Raw genomic sequence first — 22,814 nt, 5'->3', positions numbered from 1 at the left:
ATAGGCCGTCACTAGCTGACCAGTGGGGGTCCGCCACTCTGCACCTCCGCTGTGATGGCCTAGCCTGAGGATAGGCATCATGTAATAAAAGGGGGACAATCCCTTTAAGGGCTCATACACACGACATGTATTTTACGGTCCGGAACAGCTGGCCCCTAATAGAACCGCACTATCCTTGTCTGTAATGCGGACAATAATAGGACATGTTCTATTTTTTGGCGGAACGGAAATGGAATGCACACGGAGTAACTTCAGTTTTTTTGTGGACTCATTAAAATGAATGGTTCCGCATACAGTCCGCAAACCCCCCCCCCCAAAAAAAACGGAACTGCCACGGAAAGAGGCGGCACGAGCTGCGGTCCGTGATTCTCACTGATCTGATACTGATGTCCTCTTCTGATAGAACATCAATATCCTGATCCCAGAAAACCCCTTTAAAAGAGCACTGAAGGTAAAATGGACGCCCTGTTATACGTAGAGCAGGGTCGGAGAGGGTGGGGCACGACACAGGGATTCTCTCATGCTCCGCCCCCTCAGTCCCTGCACTGCCTAGAACGCAGTGTATAAGCTTCACCTGGAGGGTAACGGCACCCAGCGGGTTACAGGGAAGGCAAAGCAAATGTTCTGACTGCTGATTTCATAATGGTTGTTTAATGAGCTAACAATGAGCTGGAATCCTAAAAATCAAGACAAAAGGGGGCAAGGTCGCTACGCCCGACATGGCGGAGACGAGATATCTCGAGGAAAGGCCTCTCCGTTGTGTTTGATCTGTATTTAACCCTTTGCTACTCTACCTCTCCAGTAAAGGATATCCGCCCTGAGACACTGGGCGAGGTTTATTAAAACTGGGGTAAAGGAAAACCGGTTTAGTTGCCCATAGCGACCAGATTCCACCTTTCAGAGTGCCTTTGGAAAATGGTTGCTATAGCTTTCCTTTAACCTACCCCCATATTATAAATATGCGGCAGCGGGCGCTGGTTTGTGGCTGTAAACCGTTTCCGTTTCCTGATACGGTTTTCGCGTCATACGACATGACATCACTTCGTAAAGTGATAACGATGACTCCCATTGCGCAATGTTTTCAGCATGTGACTCCTGCCGATGACATCACACAATACAGGGCCCTGTCCCAGTAATATGTATATAGCAGTAGACTATATACTGCAATCTACCCTCATTACATTAGAGCAGCCCATATCTGCACAGCACAAGCAGAGAGCTCCAGCCCCAGTGCTCATCGCAGCTTCTCTCCGGCAGTGAAGGGGTTACGCGCGAGCTCCCGGCCTGCGTTTTCCCACGGCTGGCTGTCGGCCCCGCCCACACTCTGCATTGTGACGTCACGGAGCTGGAGTCGAGGCAGCCCACAGCCTGACAGGACGGGCTCCGGGACGCATGCGCAGCCCGGTCTGTGCTGCAGGGACCACGTCACTTGGTCAAGCTCTACTGCTGCAGTGAAATAAAGGCTGGGAGCCGGGCTCTGCAGTGTGTGACTAACTGACTGACCTGTGCTGTGTGATATCAGCTCTGTACACATTCATATGAAAGCTAAGGAGCCTCCAGACCACCAAAAACATGCGCAAGGTCCAAATTAGGCTGTTGTGCACACGGATGACCGCCCTCATCCGTAATTTTGAGTACAAACGTGGATGTGACCTGAGGTGCAGTGCAGACCATGATAGCGTATCACATTGTGGTGCACCATGTATTGGGTGTTCCTGTTGGAGGGGTTGGGGGTGGCACCACTACACAAACCGAGCTAATGCTTAGGGCCCCAGGGGGCCCCTTGCTGGGCACAAGGCAACAAAAGGGGTGCATATACCGCCTGTTCAGCTATTGTAAAGGGGGGCACTGCTAAGCTGAAAATAGGGCACAGTGGGGCCAACAGAGGTGGGGTGATGGGGGTCCCCAGAACTCCATACATGACCCACTGTTTACATGAGCTGTTCTTCTAGATATGCGGGATGGATTGGATCTATAATTGAAGGACCTACAGGATCCATAAACGAAGGACCCACAGGATCCATACACGAAGGACCTACAGGATCCGTAAACAAAGGACCTACAGGATCCATAAATGAAGGACCTACAGGATCCATAAATGAAGGACCTACAGGATCCATAAACGAAGGGCCTACAGGATCCATAAATGAAGGACCTACAAGATCCATAAATGAAGGACCTACAGGATCCATAAACGAAGGACCTACAGGATCCATACACGAAGGGCCTACAGGATCCATAAATGAAGGACCTACAAGATCCATAAATGAAGGACCTACAGGATCCATACACAAAGGACCTACAGGATCCGTAAACAAAGGACCTACAGGATCCATAAATGAAGGGCCTACAGGATCCATACACGGAGGACCTACAAGATCCGTAAACAAAGGACCTACAGGATCCATAAATGAAGGATCTACAAGATTCATAAATGAAGGACTTAAAGGATCCATAAATGAAGGACCTACAGGATCCATAAATGAAGGACCTACAGGATCCATAAATGAAGGACCTATAGGATCCATAAATAAAGGACCTCCAGGATCCATAAACAAAGGACATACAGGATCCATAAACAAAGGATCTACAAACGAAGGACCTGCAGGTATGGGAACCAGAGGCCTTGTCCCATCTGGACATTTATAAATGACTGCTAGGTGCCACCTCTGGGACCCCCTCCCCTCTCTAGGTCGGGAATGGGCTTCCCATGGGCAGCTCCACAGAACATCTGAATACAGCTGAGCGCGCTTATAGGTGGGACCCGCATCTATTGGACAGATAGGACAACCCCTTTAAGTGTCAGACTGCTTAATAGCATTTTTAACACCTTGACAGAATAGGGGATTGGTCATCAGTATCTGATCGGTGGGGTCTGACACCGATCAGCTGTTTTAGAATGGAGCGGTGCCTTGCAGTATCACCAAGGCCGTCTTGCTGCTTTCCCTAGGCCTAGTGACATCATAGTCATTGGTCACATGGACAAGGAGCAGCTCAGCCCCATAGACGTGAATGGTCCACCGATCAGTATTACACTGGGTTCAGACCTGAGCGCATTTGATATGCGCGTTTAACGCGTGTTTTTGTCCATAGTCAACGCGCGTATTACGCGCATTTGTGTGATTGACAGCAGTGTCCTATGGCCGCAAACACGCGACAAAACGCCCCAAAGAAGCTCAAGAACTTGTTTATGTGTCGGGCGTTATTCAGCGCGTTCGAACGCGTTGTAAAACGCGAAAATGTGAACCAGTCCCATAGGGAAGCATTGGTTTGCATCGGTTATGCGTTTTACAGTGCGTTCGAACGCGCTGTAAAACGCGCAAGTGTGAACTTAGGGTCAGGGCTCGTGCACACGACGGTATACGAGACATACGGTCCATAAGCGGGCCATATGTCCTGGAGCGGCATCATAGGTTACAATGGTACTGTGCGCATCGGGCCGCCCGCGGGGCTATCGTCCTGCACTCACATTATCATATGTACAGCGCTATGGAGTGAAGGGCTCTTTAATAATAAATATACCTGATATTATTCCGCTGGCCTTACATGTGACATACTGTTCTGTGGCTCAGTGGTCAGCACTGGTGCCGTGCAGCGCTGGGGTCCTGGGTTTGAATCCAACCAAGGACAACGTCTGCATGAAGTTTGTATGTTCTCCCTGTGTTTGCAAGGGTTTTATCCCACACTCCAGGACATACTTAGATTGTGAGCCCCACTGTAGAATATTAATATTCCCTATAGACTAGTACACACTGGCCCATACAATGTATACTATTACATATCTGCTGTACTGATAGTCAGTATACAACACAAGTGCCCTGCCCCCTCCTGTTGTCAGGGCTGCAGGTGTCACCCTCACGCAGGCCCCGCCCCCTGTGTCAGCAGCACGTCGCCGTCACGCTGACGTCTCTTCCTGCCTTTATAAGGCGGCGCTGCAGTCAGGGAGCCGGCATAAGGAGGAGTGGAGGGGGGTAGTAAAGAACACACAGGGCAACATCACCAGGGAGCCCCCCCAAACCGAGGACAGTAACGTGAGCCCCGACCCTCCTCAGCCGGCGCCTCTCATGTCTTCTTCTGTAACACTGTAACGAGAAGCCAGCTGTGCAGTAGTAACGTTGTACATAGAGACCATATATCCGAGCTCCTCTATTCTTAGCTGCTCTGCCCATAGAGGTGTCAATGGGGGATTACGGGTTCGGGTTACTGCAGACGGCCGGCAGCGGAGCTGGCAGCAGCGGGGGCACCGGCTTATTCGGTGGGGGAGCCTTCAGGAGCAGCCAGCAGTTCCCCTCGTCGGGGGGCAGCGCCCTCTTCTTGCCCAGCTACCCGCAGGTGATGCAGGATGAGCTGCTGTTAGGGGTGAGCTGTGCCCACAGTAAGACCGGCGGAGGGCATCACCAGGTGTCGCCGCCTGCCCTGCTGCTGCAGCACGGTGCCCAGGACAAGCAGCTGGGGCACAAGAGGAAGGACTACAACCCCCAGGAGAGCTCGGCTGCGTTCAGGGAGGAGCTGAAGAAGCCTGGGGAGGTTAATCATCGCCAGGGATCTCCCAAAGCGGAGGATCTGGGTGTGGAGGGTCCTGACAAGCTGCTGCCAGCCTCCCCTTCATCGTCCTCCTCTTCCTCCTCCAGCTCCTGTTCTGCAGAGGAGGTGGTCGCCGCTGCTGGAGACCCCCATGTGTCAGGGTCTCCTCCATCTCTGGGTGGTCACCAGCTGCCAGCCAAGAACAAGCTCCAGATGGACGGACAGAGTGGGCACCTACTGAGCGGGAGCACCAACCTGCTGGGCAGCCCCTACCCCGGCTCTCCTGACTTACCCAGCACTCAGAGCCCCGGAGGATCCAGTTGTTCTCCCTCACTGCCCGGCTTTGGCACCCCCTGGTCCGTGCAGACCTCATCCCCTCCGCCGCCCCCACCATCCCAGCTCCCCCAGCAGCAGCCAGCTGCGCCCCACCCTACCGGGCACAACCTGAACGCCCTGCAGAGCCCGGAGCCCGACGGCTTCTACCCTGGCATCCCCTCCTCCATCAACCCGGCTTTCTTCCACAGCTTCTCCCCTGTGTCTGCCAACCCTTGCCCTGGCATGAACGTGCCTGGATTCAGCAGCCCCTTCTCGGCTCACATCAACCTGACCCAGCAGCAGCAGAGCAGGAGGTCCCCTGTCAGCCCCCAGCTCAACCCTCAGCACCACCAGGCTGCAGCCTTCCTACAGCAGAGGAACAACTACAACCACCATCAGGTAATGTCCTCTCTACTGTCACTGCTTGCGTTAACCCTGTAGTGGCCGCACGGCTTGCATTGTCTCCGTTTTTTCTAGCCATACGTGTTTATTTATTCTGGTAATGGGCAGCATCAGAATGGGTACCATCGCCCTTGGTTTGGGGAACTGTCACTCTCAACAGACACTAATCCGTCTTATTGGTCTTGGATGTGCGTAAAATCCAAGCTTTTATTGATAAGTGATTGCGGGACGATGTGGATATCCCAGTGTGTCATACGTGTGTGTATATGGCGGTCATGGCAGGATAAGATATGGGACTGCGGTTTATAGCGTCACCTCAAATGTCAATTGTGCCTCTTCTAACGCCGGGTGCCAATGGGCTTCATTGTGCATGGTGGCACCTGTAGCGCCTGGGCCGCATGTCAGTCACCAAATGATAGATACCCCCTTGAGCATGTACCCCCTCCTATTGTTACATAGCCCCCCGCCCCCTCGCATCCCTTTCATAGGCCTAGTGACGCGGGTCCCCAGTGTCACCTTGCTGTGCTCACCGTCATTGTGATGGGTCCTTATCTGCAGCGTGACATATGGGTGCCTCATCGGATTAGGTGGCATCTTCCTATTTCCAGATACACACCGACCAATGTAGCAGAGCTGAGTTTAACATTCGGAATATCACCATCAATTTTTTTTTTTTTTTTTTTTTACATAGGACTGCAGGTACATAGGGATGCAAGAACAATGACCAACTGGGCTCTGCTACATGGGTGTCCATGTTTGACCCCTGTGTGTGAAGCAAAATAGGCTCTGGTGGCCAGGGTGATGTATGGCTGAGCTGCGCTAGGCCCTAATTACGATGCGGTAGACTGCGATAGATGACTGGTATCGCTGGCGGAGATAGCCCTGCCCTCCGCGTACAGAGTCATACGGTGTGGGCTCCTCATGTCACATGAAGCTGTCATTATCATGCACTTTTCCTCCCACCCCGGGCACTGCTGCTTTGTGGCCTTTCCAGCTGCCATTTTGTGTGTGCTCAGTGTATACGTTACTATTTTGTATATGGAAATGCTCCCTGGGGGTAAATAGGATGCGTGCTCGGCTCATACAGGATGTGGCTTGTAGCCGCCCTGCGTGATAAATACGGCGTATTGTCTGCCTATTCCGTGATCTGACCTTGGATATGGCATAGGGTATTATAATGTGGGGTCTTGTTCTCTTCAGACACGGACGCCGCACTTTAAGAATGGCCGTCTCTGCATTTGCGGCGCGTCCAGCGAGCTTATAGAACGCTCTACGTAAAGCTGGGTTTGTCATTTGGCACAATCGGTTTCCAGTTCAGTAGGAGAGAGCGGAATGACGGCTCTGCTACATCTGTCACATCGCTGCTAATTAGCGCAAGGAGCCTCTGTGACATTCCTGGGTCAAGCCTATGACTATTGTTCACACCCAGCAATGGTCTGACACATCTCACTCGTGACTTGTGCATTTCCGTGCGGCCTTTCCTCTGCTAGGCCACGCTGGAGGACACGTCTGGCCATTAGAGAAGACGGACTGACTGATAGACAGATGGATAACAGAGAGGGATACGATTGATAGATTACTGTAGATATATACGAGACCGACAGTAGATGGTCGCAAATTATTAGATTAGACAGATATGACTGATGGAAACATAGATACAATATTAGATTGTAGATACGGTATTATACAGATACGATATTAGATTTTAAAATAGAATATTGGATAGATTAGATCGATAGCTGAGATATATTATGACATGGATATTAGATAGTGATAGATAATAGATGGATACATACAATATTAGGCTACATGCACATGACGCAAAGAAAAACGGATGCCATAGTTACTAAAAGGGACAAGAATAGGGCACGGTCTATTTTTTTTTGCAGGGCTACAGAGCGGACATACTGATGCAAGCAGCACACGGTGTGCTGTCCGCATTTTTTGCGGACCCATTGAAATGAATGCCTCCATATCCTATCCTCAAAAAAACGTTCGTGTGCATGTAGCCTTAGGCTACTTTCACATCTGCGGCATGGATTACTCCGGCACTGTCAGATGCGAACGGAATGCCGGAGATCTGGCTGTAGTCCGGCAAATATGCAGAGAATTGGCCGGACAGAAACCGCCGCGGTTTGCGTCTGGCCGAATCCTGGCATTCTCTGCCAGAACTGGCAGCCGGATTGCAGTGCTGGAGATGTGAAAGTAGCCTCAGATAGATGTGATATTATACCGATAGTAGATGGATATTACATAGATACGATATTAGATAGATGGGTACATGCGATATAATATAGATATTAGATAGATGCGATATTACATAGATTTAAGATGGAATATTACAGAGGTATTAGATAGATTACATATAAATGAGACAGACATTTATTTTAGATACTAGATAGATATTAGATAATAGGTAATACATAAAAGGAATATTATATATATTACGGTAGATCGATAGACACACTAGATATGACATAGATAAATAGCTAGATAGATATTACGGTAGATAATATTAGATACATGCGGTATTAGATACAGATACATGGATATAGATATGATACTAGATGGATAGATTAGTTAGATACAGTGATAAATAGTAGATTTTTTATTTTAATATTCTACACTCCACGGCCTGTAGGTGGGATTTGGTCCTCATAATTCTCCTTTTCCGGGTATTTTCTGCGCCCCTCGTGTGCCCCCCTCACATCAGCACTAGAAGGGCCGTCCTTTTGTCTCTCATTCATTTATTAATAGACGTGTACAGCTTGAACACGCTTTGATACGCGAGGGGATTTTGCAGGACATCACAGAGCGGGGGATGTAGTCCTCTCCGTCAGCACAGGGATTAAATGGCATTCAGGATCTGAAACTGAACAAGGGAGGGCAAAGCCTTTAATACCCCAATTGTTTTCCCTTTTTTCCCCCATGTTTTGCTGAGGTATATCTTACAGGGTAAAAACCCCACGTCACGATCTGCTGATGTACACACTGGTAATTACTGCCCTGGAAATGTCCGCTCGTTGACTGGGGCTTGTGTCTGTGCAATGGGGGAGGTAGTGGCGGACTTCTACATTGATATAGAGACTGTATATAGATGTGAGGTAGTGGCGGCCTTCTACATTGATATACAGATGGTATATAGATGTGAGGTAGCGGCGGCCTTCTACATTGATATAGAGATGGTATATAGATGTGAGGTAGTGGCGGCATTCTACATTGATATAGAGACGGTATATAGATGTGAGGTAGCGGCGGCCTTCTACATAGATATAGCGACGGTATATAAACGTGAGGTAGCGGTGGCCTTCTACATAGATATAGAGACAGTATATAGATGTGAGGTAGCGGCGGCCTTCTATATAGATATAGAGACGGTATATAGATGTGAGGTAGTGGCGGCCTTCTACATTGATATACAGAAGGTATATAGATGTGAGGTAGTGGCGGCCTTCTACATAGATATAGCGACGGTATATAAACGTGAGGTAGCGGTGGCCTTCTACATAGATATAGAGACAGTATATAGATGTGAGGTAGCGGCGGCCTTCTATATAGATATAGAGACGGTATATAGATGTGAGGTAGTGGCGGCCTTCTACATTGATATACAGAAGGTATGTAGATGTGAGGTAGTGGCGGCCTTCTACATTGATATACAGAAGGTATATAGATGTGAGGTAGTGGCGGCCTTCTACATAGATATAGCGACGGTATATAAACGTGAGGTAGCGGTGGCCTTCTACATAGATATAGAGACAGTATATAGATGTGAGGTAGCGGCGGCCTTCTACATAGATATAGCGACGGTATATAAACGTGAGGTAGCGGTGGCCTTCTACATTGATATACAGATGGTATATAGATGTGAGGTAGTGGCGGCCTTCTACATAGATATAGCGACGGTATATAGACGTGAGGTAGTGGCGGCATTCTACATAGCTATAGAGACAGTATATAGATGTGAGGTAGTGGCGGCCTTCTACATAGATATAGCGACGGTATATAGACGTGAGGTAGTGGCGGCCTTCTATATTGATATACAGACGGTATATAGATGTGAGGTAGTGGCGGCCTTCTACAGTACATTGATATAGAGACGGTATATAGATGTGGGGTAGTGGCGGACTTGTATATAGATGTGAGGTAGTGGCGGCCTTTTACATAGATATAGATGTGAGGTAGTGGCGGCCTTCTACATTGATATAATGGAGGTATGTAGACGTGAGGTAGGTATGTATATTAGTCACTGAACCCATCTGAGGCACAACCTTCCTTCCTTGACATGCAGATGTAGCAGAGCTGAGTTCAGTGTGATTTTTACATATCGCTCATTGAGCTCGGCCTACATGACAAGAATATCCAGAGGGCAGAGTGGCCATGATACCGAAATCATCACTTTCAAAAAAACGTAGGGGCAGATTTATCAAAACTAGTGTGAAGGAAAACTGACTTAGTTGCCCATAGCAACCAATTAGATTCCACCTTAAATTTTTCAGAGCTCCTTTGCAAAACGAAAGGTGGATTCTGATTGGTTGCCAGTTTTGATGAATCTCCCCTGTAGTGTCTATACAATGTATATCCGCATGATGGAGGTGGAGTGAGGGGTTCATTTATGTCTATAGGATTAGTTCATGGTTTTTACAGGAGCCATCCATGACGGATCCATGTTGTGTGACTTTCCAAGGTTCTGTCATGTTTTCTTATGCAACAGGCTACACTATTGAGGCCTTTAATGAACAGACGTCTGTATATATACATGATGCAGCCATATTATATAGTTTCCGATGGCAGCACATGGCTTCTCCACATGTTACAGACCAGTACATACACTGGGGGGGGGGCAGGTTTGTCAATCTTCCTGGGAGAAAAGCGTTGTTGCCCATAGCAACCAATCACAGCGCAGCCTTCATTTCTCACAGTGCTCTTGAGAAATGAAAGCTGCCCTGTGATTGGTTGCAATGGGAAACAAAGACAATATGAATGCCATGTTGCCCTATACGGGACTTTAGCTGCGGTTTGAGTAGGCGCTCATTGCTCTGTGTCATCTACCAGTGATCACTGCCTGTAGACAACCCAAATTACAGTCTGTGATTATCGCCTCCTACATCCTACACAGATGTGCTTGCTGACTAGAAAGCAAGGAAGGAGTTAATCTACTTGGCCTTCGCTTATCAGTGACCGGGAATAGAAGCAGATGAGGGTTCATGTCACCTCCATTACGTTGCAGTTTGTCAGGTCAGGTGACCAGTCTGCAGCGTAGCGCCCCCCACAGGTTTGTAGCGTAGGGTGCTGGTCGGCGGTGGGTGTAAAAACAAGGGAGATGGCAGTAGACCCCTGTACATGCCGCAGTCATGTTTCCTTCCTCCATTACTTGACTCAACCTTGCATGGATTGATGGCGGTGCAGGATTAACCCTTTGCGTCCGCTTCTGGTTTGGCCATTATATGGGAACTGTGCAAGATTAGTGACGTACAAAGTGACGAGAAGACAACGCTGCACACGATAAACCTCTAGTCTTCTTTGCGCAGTCTTATATTTTACGCTGTACGAGCTAAGTGCTGGACTACCAGAGAGCGGATTTAAAGGAGTTGTCCAGGATTAGAATAAACGTGGCTGCCTTCTTACAAAAACAGCCCCCACCCCTGTCCAAGGGTTGTGTGTGGAATTACAGCTTGGCTCCATTCAAGTCAACGTTTCTGCAATACAGCACACACCCTGTGGACAGGGGTGGTGCTGTTCTTGGAGGAAAGCAGCCATGTTTTTTTTTTTCTTCCTAATCCTGGACAACCCCTTTAAGGCTACATGCACACAGCAGTGTCGTTTATACAGAATTCTCTGTGTTTCTGCACCAGAATCCCCATGTGTTACTTTCTCACCTGAAATTCCACTTGGCAGCGTCGATTTCCATGGGTACAAAATGCGCAGCGTGTACATGAGATTTTGAAAAACGTATTAAAGGGAACCTGTCACCGGGATTTTGTGTATAGAGCTGAGGACATGGGTTGCTAGATGGCCGCTAGCACATCCGCAATACCCAGTCCCCATAGCTCTGTGCGCTTTTATTGTGTAAAAAAACCCGATTTGATACATATGCAAATGAACATAAGAGTCATATCTTACTTGTGTGACCAGAGAAGAGTCATATTTTCAGGCTCTGACTCATCTCAGGTTAATTTGCATATGTATCAAATCGTTGTTTTTATACACAATAAAAGCACACAGAGCTATGGGGATTAGATATTGCGGATGTGCTAGCTGCCATCTAGCAACCCATGTCCTCAGCTCTATAGACAAAATCCCTGGGACAGGTTCCCTTTAACTTTGCCGGTACTGTATCACGCCTCCGATTTTCCGCCTGAAAATCCACGTAGGTAATATGCACCGTGCGCACCCTTAGGGCCCGTTCAGGTAATTTTGGCTTGCTGAAATTTTGGGAGGCAGAAAGGATGAGCCTGCCAGCAGAATTTCGGCCAGGCTGCCCCCACCAAAATTGACATGCTGCAGATTTTAATTGCTGCACCGCAGGTCATTTTCCATACAGACCGCGTACATGAAATTTGGAAAATCTCTTAACTTTGCTGCCACTGCATTACCCTGCGGAACTGCCACACACACATCTGTGCAGAAAAAAAGCGAGCGCAATCTGCATTGGGGCAGATTTACTATAACTGGTGGGAAGGAAAACTAACTTAGTTGCCCATAGCAACCTATCAGATTCCACCTTACGTTTATCAGAGCTCCTTCGGAAAATGAAAGGTAGAATCTGGTTGCTATGGGCAACTAAGCCCGTTTTCCTTTACACCAGTCTTGATAAATCTCCTCCATTGTGTGCATGTACCCTAAGGCCTCATGCACACGGCCGTTCCGTGCATTGGGGACCGCAATTTGCGGTCCCCAATGCACGGGCAACGTCCATGCGGAGGCTGGGACGGATCGAGACCCATTCAACTTGAATGGGTCCGTAATCCATCTGCGCCGCAAAAAAAAATAGAACATGTTTTATTTTCTTGCGGTGCGGAGGCACGGACAGAAACGCCACGGAAGCACTTCGCAGTGCTTCTGTGGGTTCCGTGCCTCCGCAGCTCCGGATTGCGGACCCACTCAAGTGAATGGGATTGCATCCGTGATGCAGGGAGCCCACGGCCGGTGCCCGCATATTGCAGACCCACTGTTTGCGGGCTGCAATACGGCCATGGCCGTGTGCATGAGGCCTAAGGGTGTGCCCATACGTGCCCGGTACTGTATATTCCAGCCCATATACATAACATTGTGGGAGGATCCCGACAGAACCGTCCCGATCCGCTGCTGACCGCTTCTGGTCGAGCAGGTCTTCCAGGCCTTCTGCTGTTCTCTGTTATCAGCCATTTCCAGCCGGAGAGGCTGGCCGTGTGCTGTGCCCTTTAAGCCATGGTTACTATCTTCCACTGACACAGTTTAGTCGTGAGGTATGAAACGCGTCAACCTCAGGGATTCCTAATGAATGGATGAATATTACTGCAGATTATTTTGAGGTCGGTGTTCCCGTGCCCCTTCCAATGTTCTCCACGGCTATTAATGGACGCTGTTTATAGACCTGACGACTGTAGGTTTTTAATATATCCTGGCTGGATCTTTACAGGCAGCAAAAATGATCCCGGTGCGACTGGGCGGCTGTGAAAAAAAAGCGATGATCCCTTAATCCTTTGCATTAATTTTAGTTACTGTGGCGAACCAGTCGCCCTCCCCCCAGGTCAGACATAGAGCGGCGCTCACTTGGGCTCGCTTTCAAAAATTTGGTAGGCAGAGCCCGAGAGGGTCAGCTTTCTGTAAACGAAAGCTTTGTTTTTTGGCAGTGTACATGCGATGCATAATAGCCGGTTATCAATGGGGGGAGGATGAACAATTCAGAGGCCTTTTTATTATTTTTTTTTGCAGTTTTTGGGAACAGTACAAGATGTTCTGAGTGTTTTTAAGAGGAAAATATAAAATATGGGGGAGATTTATCAAACTGGTGTAAAGTAGAACTGGCTTAGTTGCCCATAGCGACCAATCAGATTCCACCTTTCATGTTCCAAAGGAGCTGTGAAAAATGAAAGGTGGAATCTGATTGGTCGCTATGGGCAACTAAGCCAGTTCTACTTTACACCAGTTTGATAAATCTCCCCTATGTCTTTATTTCTAAGAATGAATTAGATGCTTTCATGCCAATCTGTAGCACAGGAATACTCTCCAAATGTATCATCCTTTTAAATATGAAACCATCCGGCCCCACATCTCTTACCCCTGCAATTACTGGGGGTGAGAAAAAGATTGGCTATATAATGTGACGATACATGGCCGCCATTACTTGATTACCTTTTTTCTAATCAGCATTGCATGCCCTGACTTAAAGGGGCTGTTCAAGTGCTTAGTATTGATGACCTATCCTCAGTATCTTATTGGTGGGAGTTCGACGCCTGGCACCCTCACGATCAACTGTTTGAAGAGGCCGCAGCCACATGGCCTATCTGCAGCTCGCTCCCATCCACGTTAATAGCGCTAAGGCTACTTTCACACTGGCGTTTCTGGGTCCGCTTGTGAGATCCGTTTCAGGGATCTCACAAGTGGCCCAAAACGGATCAGTTTAGCCCCAATGCATTCTGAATGGATAAGGATCCGTTCAGAATGCATCAATTTGGCTGCGTTTGGGGTCCGTTACGTTTTTTAGACGGTCACTAAGACGCAGCTTGCAGCGTTTTGGTGACCGTCTGACTATGCGGAGCCAAATGCATCCGTCCTGACTTACAATGTAAGTCAATTAGGACAGATCCGTTTTCACTGACACAATATGGTGCAATTGAAAACGGATCCTTCTCCCATTGACTTTTAATGTAAGTCAGGACGGATCCGTTTTGACTTAGACTTTTTTTTAAATGAATAATGCAACCAGTCTGCAGATACAAGACGGATCCGCACCGAACGCCAGTGTGAAAGTAGCCTAAGCTGCAATACCATGCATAGCCCCCCACCGATGAGATACTGATGACCAATCCTGAGGATAGATAATCAGTATTAAACACTTGGAAAACCCCTTTAATATTGAGCTTGTGTTGGGTTTAAGCTTTAACATAGCAACCAATCTTAACAGGCAATGCTGTAGTATAAAGCATGGCGAAGAGGCAACTAGCTTCATGAAGCTCTCGTGAGACTACACAAAACTCTTGTTAGCCAATGCACCTGAAATCGCCTTCACGTTGCATTCTTTGGGGCTAAAGGACTGTCCTGACAGGTTGACGTCATGGTACTTTTTTTTTTTCTTGTTGTTGTATGGGTTAATATAGAATTTTTATATATATAATTATTTAAATTTTTTTTAAATTCAGAAATACTCCATCAGGAGAACTATACAGTGTTAAAAAGGAGATGCATATGTCAGCCATTGACTTCAATAGTAAAATTAAAAAAGCACAAATGTTAGCATATATAGTATTAGTATAGCGTGTGTGTGTGTGTGTGTGTGTATATATATATATGTGTGTGTGTGTATTATATTTATTATTTTTTTACAATGAAAGTCAATGGCTGACATATGCATCTCCTTTTTAACCCTGTATAGTTCTCGTGATGACGTATTTCTGAACCTGCTCCCCTATTTTCCATAGCCTATCATGTACATACAGAGCTCCTGTATACCAGTAAGTGTACTAGTAAGCTATGGACTGAAATCCTGTACGACTGTGACATCGGGTGACATATGCAGCCTCAGTAAGGTCACTAGTTTACTGTGACATGACACCTTCCATGAAACTTGGCTCTAGAAATAAAATGGCTGTTTCCAGTGTGTAGGTGAGGAGTACTGTATAAAGCTAGAACGCCTCTAATATAGTACAGGGCACTCACTATGCTCGGCTACCGACGGCCGCAGAAACCAGCATCATCCTAAAAAGCAAAGCCTTAGGCTGAGTTCACACGGGCGAGATTTCTGCGCAGGCCCCATAGAAGTGAATGGGGTTGCGTGAAAATCGCAAGCATCCGCAAGCAAGTGTGGATGCGGTGCGATTTTCACACACGGTTGCTAGGAGACGATCGGGATGGGGACCCGATCTTTATTATTTTCCCTTATAACATGGTTATAAAATAATAGCATTCTGAATACAGAATGCATAGTACAATAGTGAATGAGGGGTTAAAAAAATAAAATAAAAATTTAACTCACCTTAATCCACTTGTTCGCGCAGCCCGCATCTCTTCTGTCGTCTTTTGTGAGGAATAGGACCTTTGATGACGTCACTACGCGCATCACATGGTCCGTCACATGATCCATCACCATGGTAAAAGATCATGTGACGGACCATGTGATGAACGTAGTGACGTCATCAAAGGTCCTATTCCTCACACAACAAGACAGAAGGAGATGCCGGCAGCGTGAACAAGTGCATTAAGGTGAGTTAAATTATTTTTTATTTTTTTTAACCCCTCCAGCCCTATTTTACTTTGCATTCTGTATTCAGAATGCTATTATTTTCCCTTATAACCATGTTATAAGGGAAGATAATACAGATCGGGTCCCCAGCCCGATCGTCACCTAGCAACCATGCGTGAAAATCGCACAACATCCACACTTGCTTGCGGATGCTTTCGATTTTCACGCGGCCCCATTCACTTCTATGGGGGCCTGCGTTGCGTGAAAAACGCAGAATATAGAGCATACTGTAATTTTCACGCAACGCACAAGTGATGCGTGAAAATCACCGCTCATGTGCACAGCCCCATAGAAATGAATGGGTCGGGATTCAGTGCGGGTGCAATGCGTTCAACTCACGCATCGCACCCGCGCGGAATACTCGCCCGTGTGAAAGGGGCCTTAGAAATAGACGTTCTTCATGTTTGTGGGTTACAGACCAGTCTTTGTGGAGGAGACCTGATGTTAGGAGAAGGTCGGCTGGGCCTAGCACTTGTGAGGGCTATGCTTGTTTAATAATGGTTACCTTTTCCTGTATCTTGACTAGTTCCTCCAGATGTCATATACTCATTACCCCGCTTCTAATATGAGCAAGCGTTGTCTTCATTCTGCAGATTTGACGAGGTCTGTTTAGAATCAACTTGGAAGATTCCTTTACTTTAGGACACCTTATCAAAATTGTGTCCTCCTGGTCATTCAGTAGTGCCAAGGGACCTCATGCCTCCTCACAGACCGAGTCCTTTTTCAAGAGCTGAAAGGGGGTTACGGGACTATTGACCCTCTGACCCTATGTAGCAGTAGTCAGAGAGTTCGCTAGGCTTTTTCTCATCAGGGCAGAGATTTGGTTTGCTTCCTCAGCACGGGCAGAATAGCTTGTTGGAACCCAGTCTTGCACCCAATGGTTAGGGTCTTATCGCCCATCAGACACCAGAGGGGTAGTACAGTAGGGTCCTGTTCTTCCCATTTGCATTAGACGAAGGAAAGTTTAGGTTGTCACAAGTATCACATGTTGTAAGTCTCTTTTGAGCATATTGAATCTTCCAAAGCTCTTGCGTGGCGGTATTATCACCCTGACCACAATGTGCCATGTCTGACCGGAGGCCCCACATGTACATGACCGTATTACAGCTACCTATATCCTCCGGACTTCTTTGGGATTCAGCTGTTCCTCAAAGCGTCTTTGATCTGTTATGGAGGTACAGAGAGGTATTTCTGTCAGATTACACATGAATCCATCACATTATCTCAGGGGCAATTTCCACCAGTCCTGACCATGAAGAGCTTCGCACTGTGTCCCTTCCCTGTTTAAGGGGGCCTTCATGGTGGTACACTGACCTCCCACAGCCAGATGGCCAGGGCTAGCGCTGAGGTAAACCTGGAGGAGATTCATCCTAAATCAGAGATACCTAGTACGAGATATAGAGCTAAATGGACTCCATTTTCCTCCGCACAAGCTTCACACACATGCCATTTCCATATTTTAGGCCCTGGACTCTCTGCTGCCCAGCCTCTGCCATTTCTTCTTGTACTCAAACCTTCAGTTCTGTATCTATAGCTTCCATAGGGCATCTCGTGTATGGCCAGCCTTAGGGTCCTTTTTCACTGGCAGATATAGTACGGTACTTGTATCTTGCCTTCATTGACAATTTAGCAAGTTCACAGTTACTTCTATTTTCACATTGCAATAACAGTTTGTGGGATCATTCATCCCCATACAATCTGCATTACTGTTAGCAGCACATCCTGCTTGATTGGCAGACGGGAAAGAGGGTTCATATGAGCGATTATTCTGGAGATCATCCCCCTACCTCCCTGTAAAAGGGCCCTTCACTCTTATGTGACCTTGTTCGGGTAAGAGGCATGATGGGATTTCTAGATTGCCATGGTTGGTGATTTTTTTCTTTGCCCCATGTCAGCTATTGTTTGTGAGGAAATGAACGACGCGGTTGCTCTTTGTCCTTTATAACGACAACATTTTCCTGTAGCAGACAGCTGACTTCAGCATGGGGAAGGAGTCATAAGGACGTCACGTGCCCTGCACACTGTCTCTTTTCTTAAAATATGTCCATGCCGGGGAACTGAGACTCCTGGGCACTTTTACTTTCAGCAGCTCTGCCAGAAGAGCCCATTCTTAGCCTTCATAAAAGTATACATACAAGGTGTGTAGAGTGTATATTCACACTGCACCAGTCCATGGAAGGCAGTGGTCTCCAACTTGTGACGTGGAAGGCAGTGGTCTCCAACTTGTGACGTGGAAGGCAGTGGTCTCCAACTTGTGACTGGGAAGGCAGTGGTCTCCAACTTGTGACGTGGAAGGCAGTGGTCTCCAACTTGTGACGGGGAAGGCAGTGGTCTCCAACTTGTGACGGGGAAGGCAGTGGTCTCCAACTTGTGACGGGGAAGGCAGTGGTCTCCAACCTGTGACGGGGAAGGCCATGGTCTCCAACTTGTGACGAGGAAGGCAGTGGTCTCCAACTTGTGACGAGGAAGGCAGTGGTCTCCAACTTGTGACGAGGAAGGCAGTGGTCTCCAACTTGTGACGAGGAAGGCAGTGGTCTCCAACTTGTGACGAGGAAGGCAGTAGTCTCCAACTTGTGACGAGGAAGGCAGTGGTCTCCAACTTGTGACGAGGAAGGCAGTGGTCTCCAACTTGTGACGAGGAAGGCAGTGGTCTCCAACCTGTGACAGACCAACGACTCCCATTCAAGAGAGTCCGCTGATCAGAGACCACTGACGTAAGGTGAACCGTGCAACCGGTACTACTCTTGCGTTTCCAGTACATCTATGGCGTAGGACTTGCTGTTCTGTGTATTGAGACCAGTGACTGATTGTTAGGTGGGCATGCCAGGAGGTAATCCAGGTGGCCACCAGCATTGATTGATTATATTACAAAATTGGTTGGCAGAAAGGACTGCGTGCCAATGCTGGGGTTGGCACGTTGCCATTTTGCTGTGTGAGTCCTTTCATGCCCTGTCTTTTTATGCATTTTGTTATGCCTACCTCCCAAGCCAGACAGCATTGATAAGGGTGGGTATCGCAGGTGTCCACTGGACTTCTATTTGCTGCATGTGACCTCTTATCGGCATGGATTTGGTTAACTTCAAAATCTCCTACAATTACATCTCTTCCGTCATTCCTTAATTCTCCAGTACAATGTGACACCCGCAATAACACCCTCCTCAATTACTCATTCATCTGCAGACTTCTGTCTCCTTGCCAAGTGTTGAGTCTTCTGCGTGTTAATATCCTCTATTTATGGAGCCCCGATACACCCATCACATGCCTGGCACCACCATGCCGTGTCTCTGTATACATCTGCCATCTAAATGTATGTTCAGATGCTCCTTTAGAGAATTATTTGGGGGTCCTCTAAAGGATCATCATTTATAACTCAAAGTATATTAGACTATCAGAGCGGCTTCAAAAAGTTGTTTTTTTAAGATTCTGCACCAAAAAGTTGCTGGCGGCCACGCTGCTGTTTATGAGGTGGTGGTTCATAGCTGCGACCATGCCAGGACGTGCACTTTCATTGCGCTGTTGTGGCACGGCCTCCCATTGAAAACGGTGGGAGTTCGATTCCACGTGGTTGCTGGTGGGTTTTTGGCATATTCCATTGTCAAAAGACAAATGGCCCCTACAGATTCTGCATCGGGGCAGAGGCGTCGAGTTACACCTTTGGGTCCTGCTGCCTATAGCGGCCGATGAGGTTCCAACTTGTGACAGTCCCTCATAACTAGACCTAGTCTTGGGAGACAACTCCCTGATGGAGCTCAGATTGCAGCCATATTGGTTGTCAAATGTTGACGGAACAGACCTATATTGTATGACTACCTTAGTGGAGGAACAGGTGGGCAGGCCATGTTTGATGGTAGGACAGGCACGACTTGATACTTGGGTGTGACCTGCCTGTAAACGGAGTTGGTTTATCGAGCTTTGTAGCACTCGACGCCTAGGATTCCTGCCGTTCTGGACTTGTGTGTCCCCCACCCAGTCACCTGAAACAAAACCTTTCATTGACAGCCCCATTACCATTAATAGCTGTGTCCTCTCATTAGGACTCTACCTTGATGGTTTGGCCGGTTCCGTCACATTGTTGCAGTTGTTCACGTGTTGCTTTTTGTTGTCTTGTGTTGGAGTCTTGGTTGCTGGAAAACACTTTCTTGTTGGTGTTTCCCTGTAGAAACACAGAAGACATTCTTCACGTTGTGTTAGGGTGACGTACGCAAGCACGCTGCTCTCTGGCATGACGACGGTTAATATACTGAGCCAACGAGCAGCTAGACGTGGCCCCCCCATCTGCCCCCGCCGTTGCACTCCATAAAAGTGAAGGGAAAACATAAGGAGGAGATTTATCAAAACTGTGTAAAGTAGAACTGGCTTAGTTGCCCATAGCGACCAATCAGATTCCACCTTTCATTTTCCAAAGGAGCTCTGATAAATGAAAGGTGGAATCTGATTGGTTGCTATGTGATTACTTAGTAAGGCTCCTTCATGGGAGAATATGGACATCATGCAGGGGTAGCTTTATGGATGAGGAGTTGGACGCATGTTCTAGGCTTTCACCTCTGTTTATGCAGTACATTCCCGGAGAACACTTGTAAATTCCCTTTTTGCAGACCTTTGATGTAACCAGCATAACCAGACTGTAAATCCAAAGATAACATGACACTAGATTAGATAAAATCTGATGCAAACGTCTTCATGAAGATATTTCTAGATCTGTATCACACGGAACTTTCTACGGCTACGTGCTCATAACTATGTCTTGGTTTCTCTTGCAGCCGATGGTCAAGCAGTCTCCATGGAGCAGCCACCAAGGCAGCGGCTGGAGCACGGGCAGCATGTCCTGGGGAGGGATGCATGGCAGAGACCGCCGTACTGCTAACATGGGAATGCCTGGCACCATGAACCAAATCTCCCCTTTAAAGAAGCCCTATTCTGGGAACGTCATCGCCCCACCGAAATTCACACGATCTGCACCATCGCTCACACCCAAGTCTTGGATTGATGACAATGTGTTCAGGACGGACAACAACAGCAACTCTCTCTTACCCTTACAGGTGAGAATGGTATGTACCCGCACTTTACCCTTAATGCATGCGTCCATATCCTCTTATACATGCACTTAACACTCCAACAGTGGCCGCCAAGATCATACATACTGTCCCCATCCTCTGAGCTTCCATTAGTTCTTATGTTTTCTTAGTTTCCACCCTAACATCATAAAATCCTATAAAACCTCATATTGCAAGGCTCATCTATCAGTATGTACTAGTACAGTGTATGACGCCATATTTACATAGTCTCGGTTCACTAGAAGTAATGATAATGGGGGACCACAGTGACAAATAGTGTAACAGCCGTGTTATGTCGCCATATCCGATGTGCACCAAACATCTAAAATGGGCCAAACCAATGAGATTTCCCCTAGACTATTGACCTGTTAGCTCCTACCTTAACCTCCTTTGTGGACCTTGGAGAGGACCAAATGACCATATGTTGTTTTTAAAAAATATATCTTTTGGTGACACCTGCTGAGGGCTGCTGTTCACTGGATATGTGGGACCATATTGGTTAAGGTGATTGCAATATTGTAAGTGATGGCATATTGCAAGGATAGGCTATCGTTTACTGATTGATGTTGCTGCATCTGCTTGGACCTCCACCGATCCTTAAAGGGGTTGTATTTATTGATGACCTATCCTCAGGATAGGTCATCAATATCAGATCGGCGGGGGTCCGACACCCGGCACCCCCACCGATCAGCTGTTTGAAGAGAAGGCGCGCGCCGTGCCAGCGCTGCCTCCTCTTCACTGTTTACCTGCTAGCCGTTGCATCTGCAGCTAATTACACCCAAGCCGTCCCATTGTATAGGAGCGATCCGTACTATTAAAAGGAATGGGACGGCTTGGGTGTAATTACACCTACTCATCGCTAGAAGGTAAACAATGAAGAGGAGGCAGCGCTGGCACGGCGCGCGCCTTCTCTTCAAACAGCTGATCGGCGGGGGCGCCGGCTGTCGGACCACCGCCGATCTGATATTGATGACCTGTCCTGAGGAGAAGTCATCAATAAATATAACTTGGACAACCCCTTTAACCCTTTTCATTTTTGCGTTTTCATTTATCTACCCTATATTCCTTGAGCCATAACTTTTTTATTTTTTTTCCCCCGTTCACATAGCTGTATGAGGGCTATTTTTTTGCAGGCCAAGTTGTCCTTTTTTTTACATCACCATATTCTGACCCTCATAACTTTTTATGGTTATATCTACTGAGCTGTGTGGATGGCTCATTTTTTGCAGCTTTAATGCCCTGGGTCTGCGTATTAAAATCTAATACTGGCATCCTCACAGGCCAGTAAGAAGCACGGCATCTAAAGGCTTTTATTACAGCGATCGGCATTATTGCCAGTTGTGGTAATTAGCTGTGGGTTTCAAACAGCAGAGAGCTGCCCGCCAAGACGCCCGGTGCACGTGCAGGCGGGCGCCATGTTTGCCCATCGCTCCAGCGCCGTACATGTAGCGAAGGGGTTAAAGGGGACGTCTCACCACCTCGGCCTGCAGGCCGCATGTAGTAGAGCAGGAGATGCTGAGCAGATCGATATATGGATTGTGGGAGAATATTCAGTAAATCCTTTATTTATACTTTTATATCTGAGTTTTCTGTATTCCGGTTATAGAAAGTTATCCACAGGATAAGGGGATAACTGTCAGATCGGTGGGGGTCTTACCAAAGGGACCTCCACCAGTTACTCTGTAGAGTTCCCTGAAATGGATAGAGTGGCTGGTCTGAAAAGCACGCCACCGCTCCATTAAGACAAGCACTGTTCTCGACTATCTCCAACTTCCCATTTGATGCGACTTTTTAGGGGGTTGAAGTGTACCTCTCATTTCTGATAGTACATGGGGTGAAACCCAACACCTACTACTAGCTGCTGAATCATGCCTGTCTGCCCTCCCTGCCTCTTCTCTCGATAGATTTCTATGGGATGGTGTAATCTGATCCTTCAATGACCAGGCAGCTGGTGGATAACTAGAACAAGGCTTTTCTGTCCGATTAGATATATTACAAATTTTCTTGCGTTTGCTTGTACTATTCAAGTGTGAAAGTATAGTGACCATTTTAAATGATGATGATTGGGCTACCTT

The 22,814-nt window shown here is 47.5% G+C and overlaps 1 protein-coding gene across 6 annotated transcripts in view; it reads left to right on the top strand.

Annotated features, from left to right (window-relative positions):
• Positions 1-3,943: 3,943 nt before the first annotated feature.
• The window catches only part of CPEB2 (cytoplasmic polyadenylation element binding protein 2), an 85,550-nt gene continuing 66,679 nt past the window's right edge, over positions 3,944-22,814 (top strand). For 2 of the 6 annotated variants that reach the window (XM_040419093.1, XM_040419091.1), the window contains exons 1-2: positions 3,945-5,238; positions 20,446-20,724. In XM_040419093.1, coding sequence (XP_040275027.1) covers positions 4,180-5,238; positions 20,446-20,724 — 1,338 coding nt within the window. In that variant the 5' untranslated portion in view covers positions 3,945-4,179. Of the gene's footprint in view, positions 5,239-20,445; positions 20,734-22,814 lie in introns of all 6 variants that reach the window. The other 4 variants (XM_040419092.1, XM_040419090.1, XM_040419089.1 and 1 more) reach the window with 3 other exon arrangements.

Source organism: Bufo bufo, chromosome 2, assembly GCF_905171765.1.
Source record: "Bufo bufo chromosome 2, aBufBuf1.1, whole genome shotgun sequence".
Lineage (NCBI taxonomy): Eukaryota > Metazoa > Chordata > Amphibia > Anura > Bufonidae > Bufo > Bufo bufo.
This window is presented reverse-complemented; position numbering and strand designations above follow the sequence as displayed.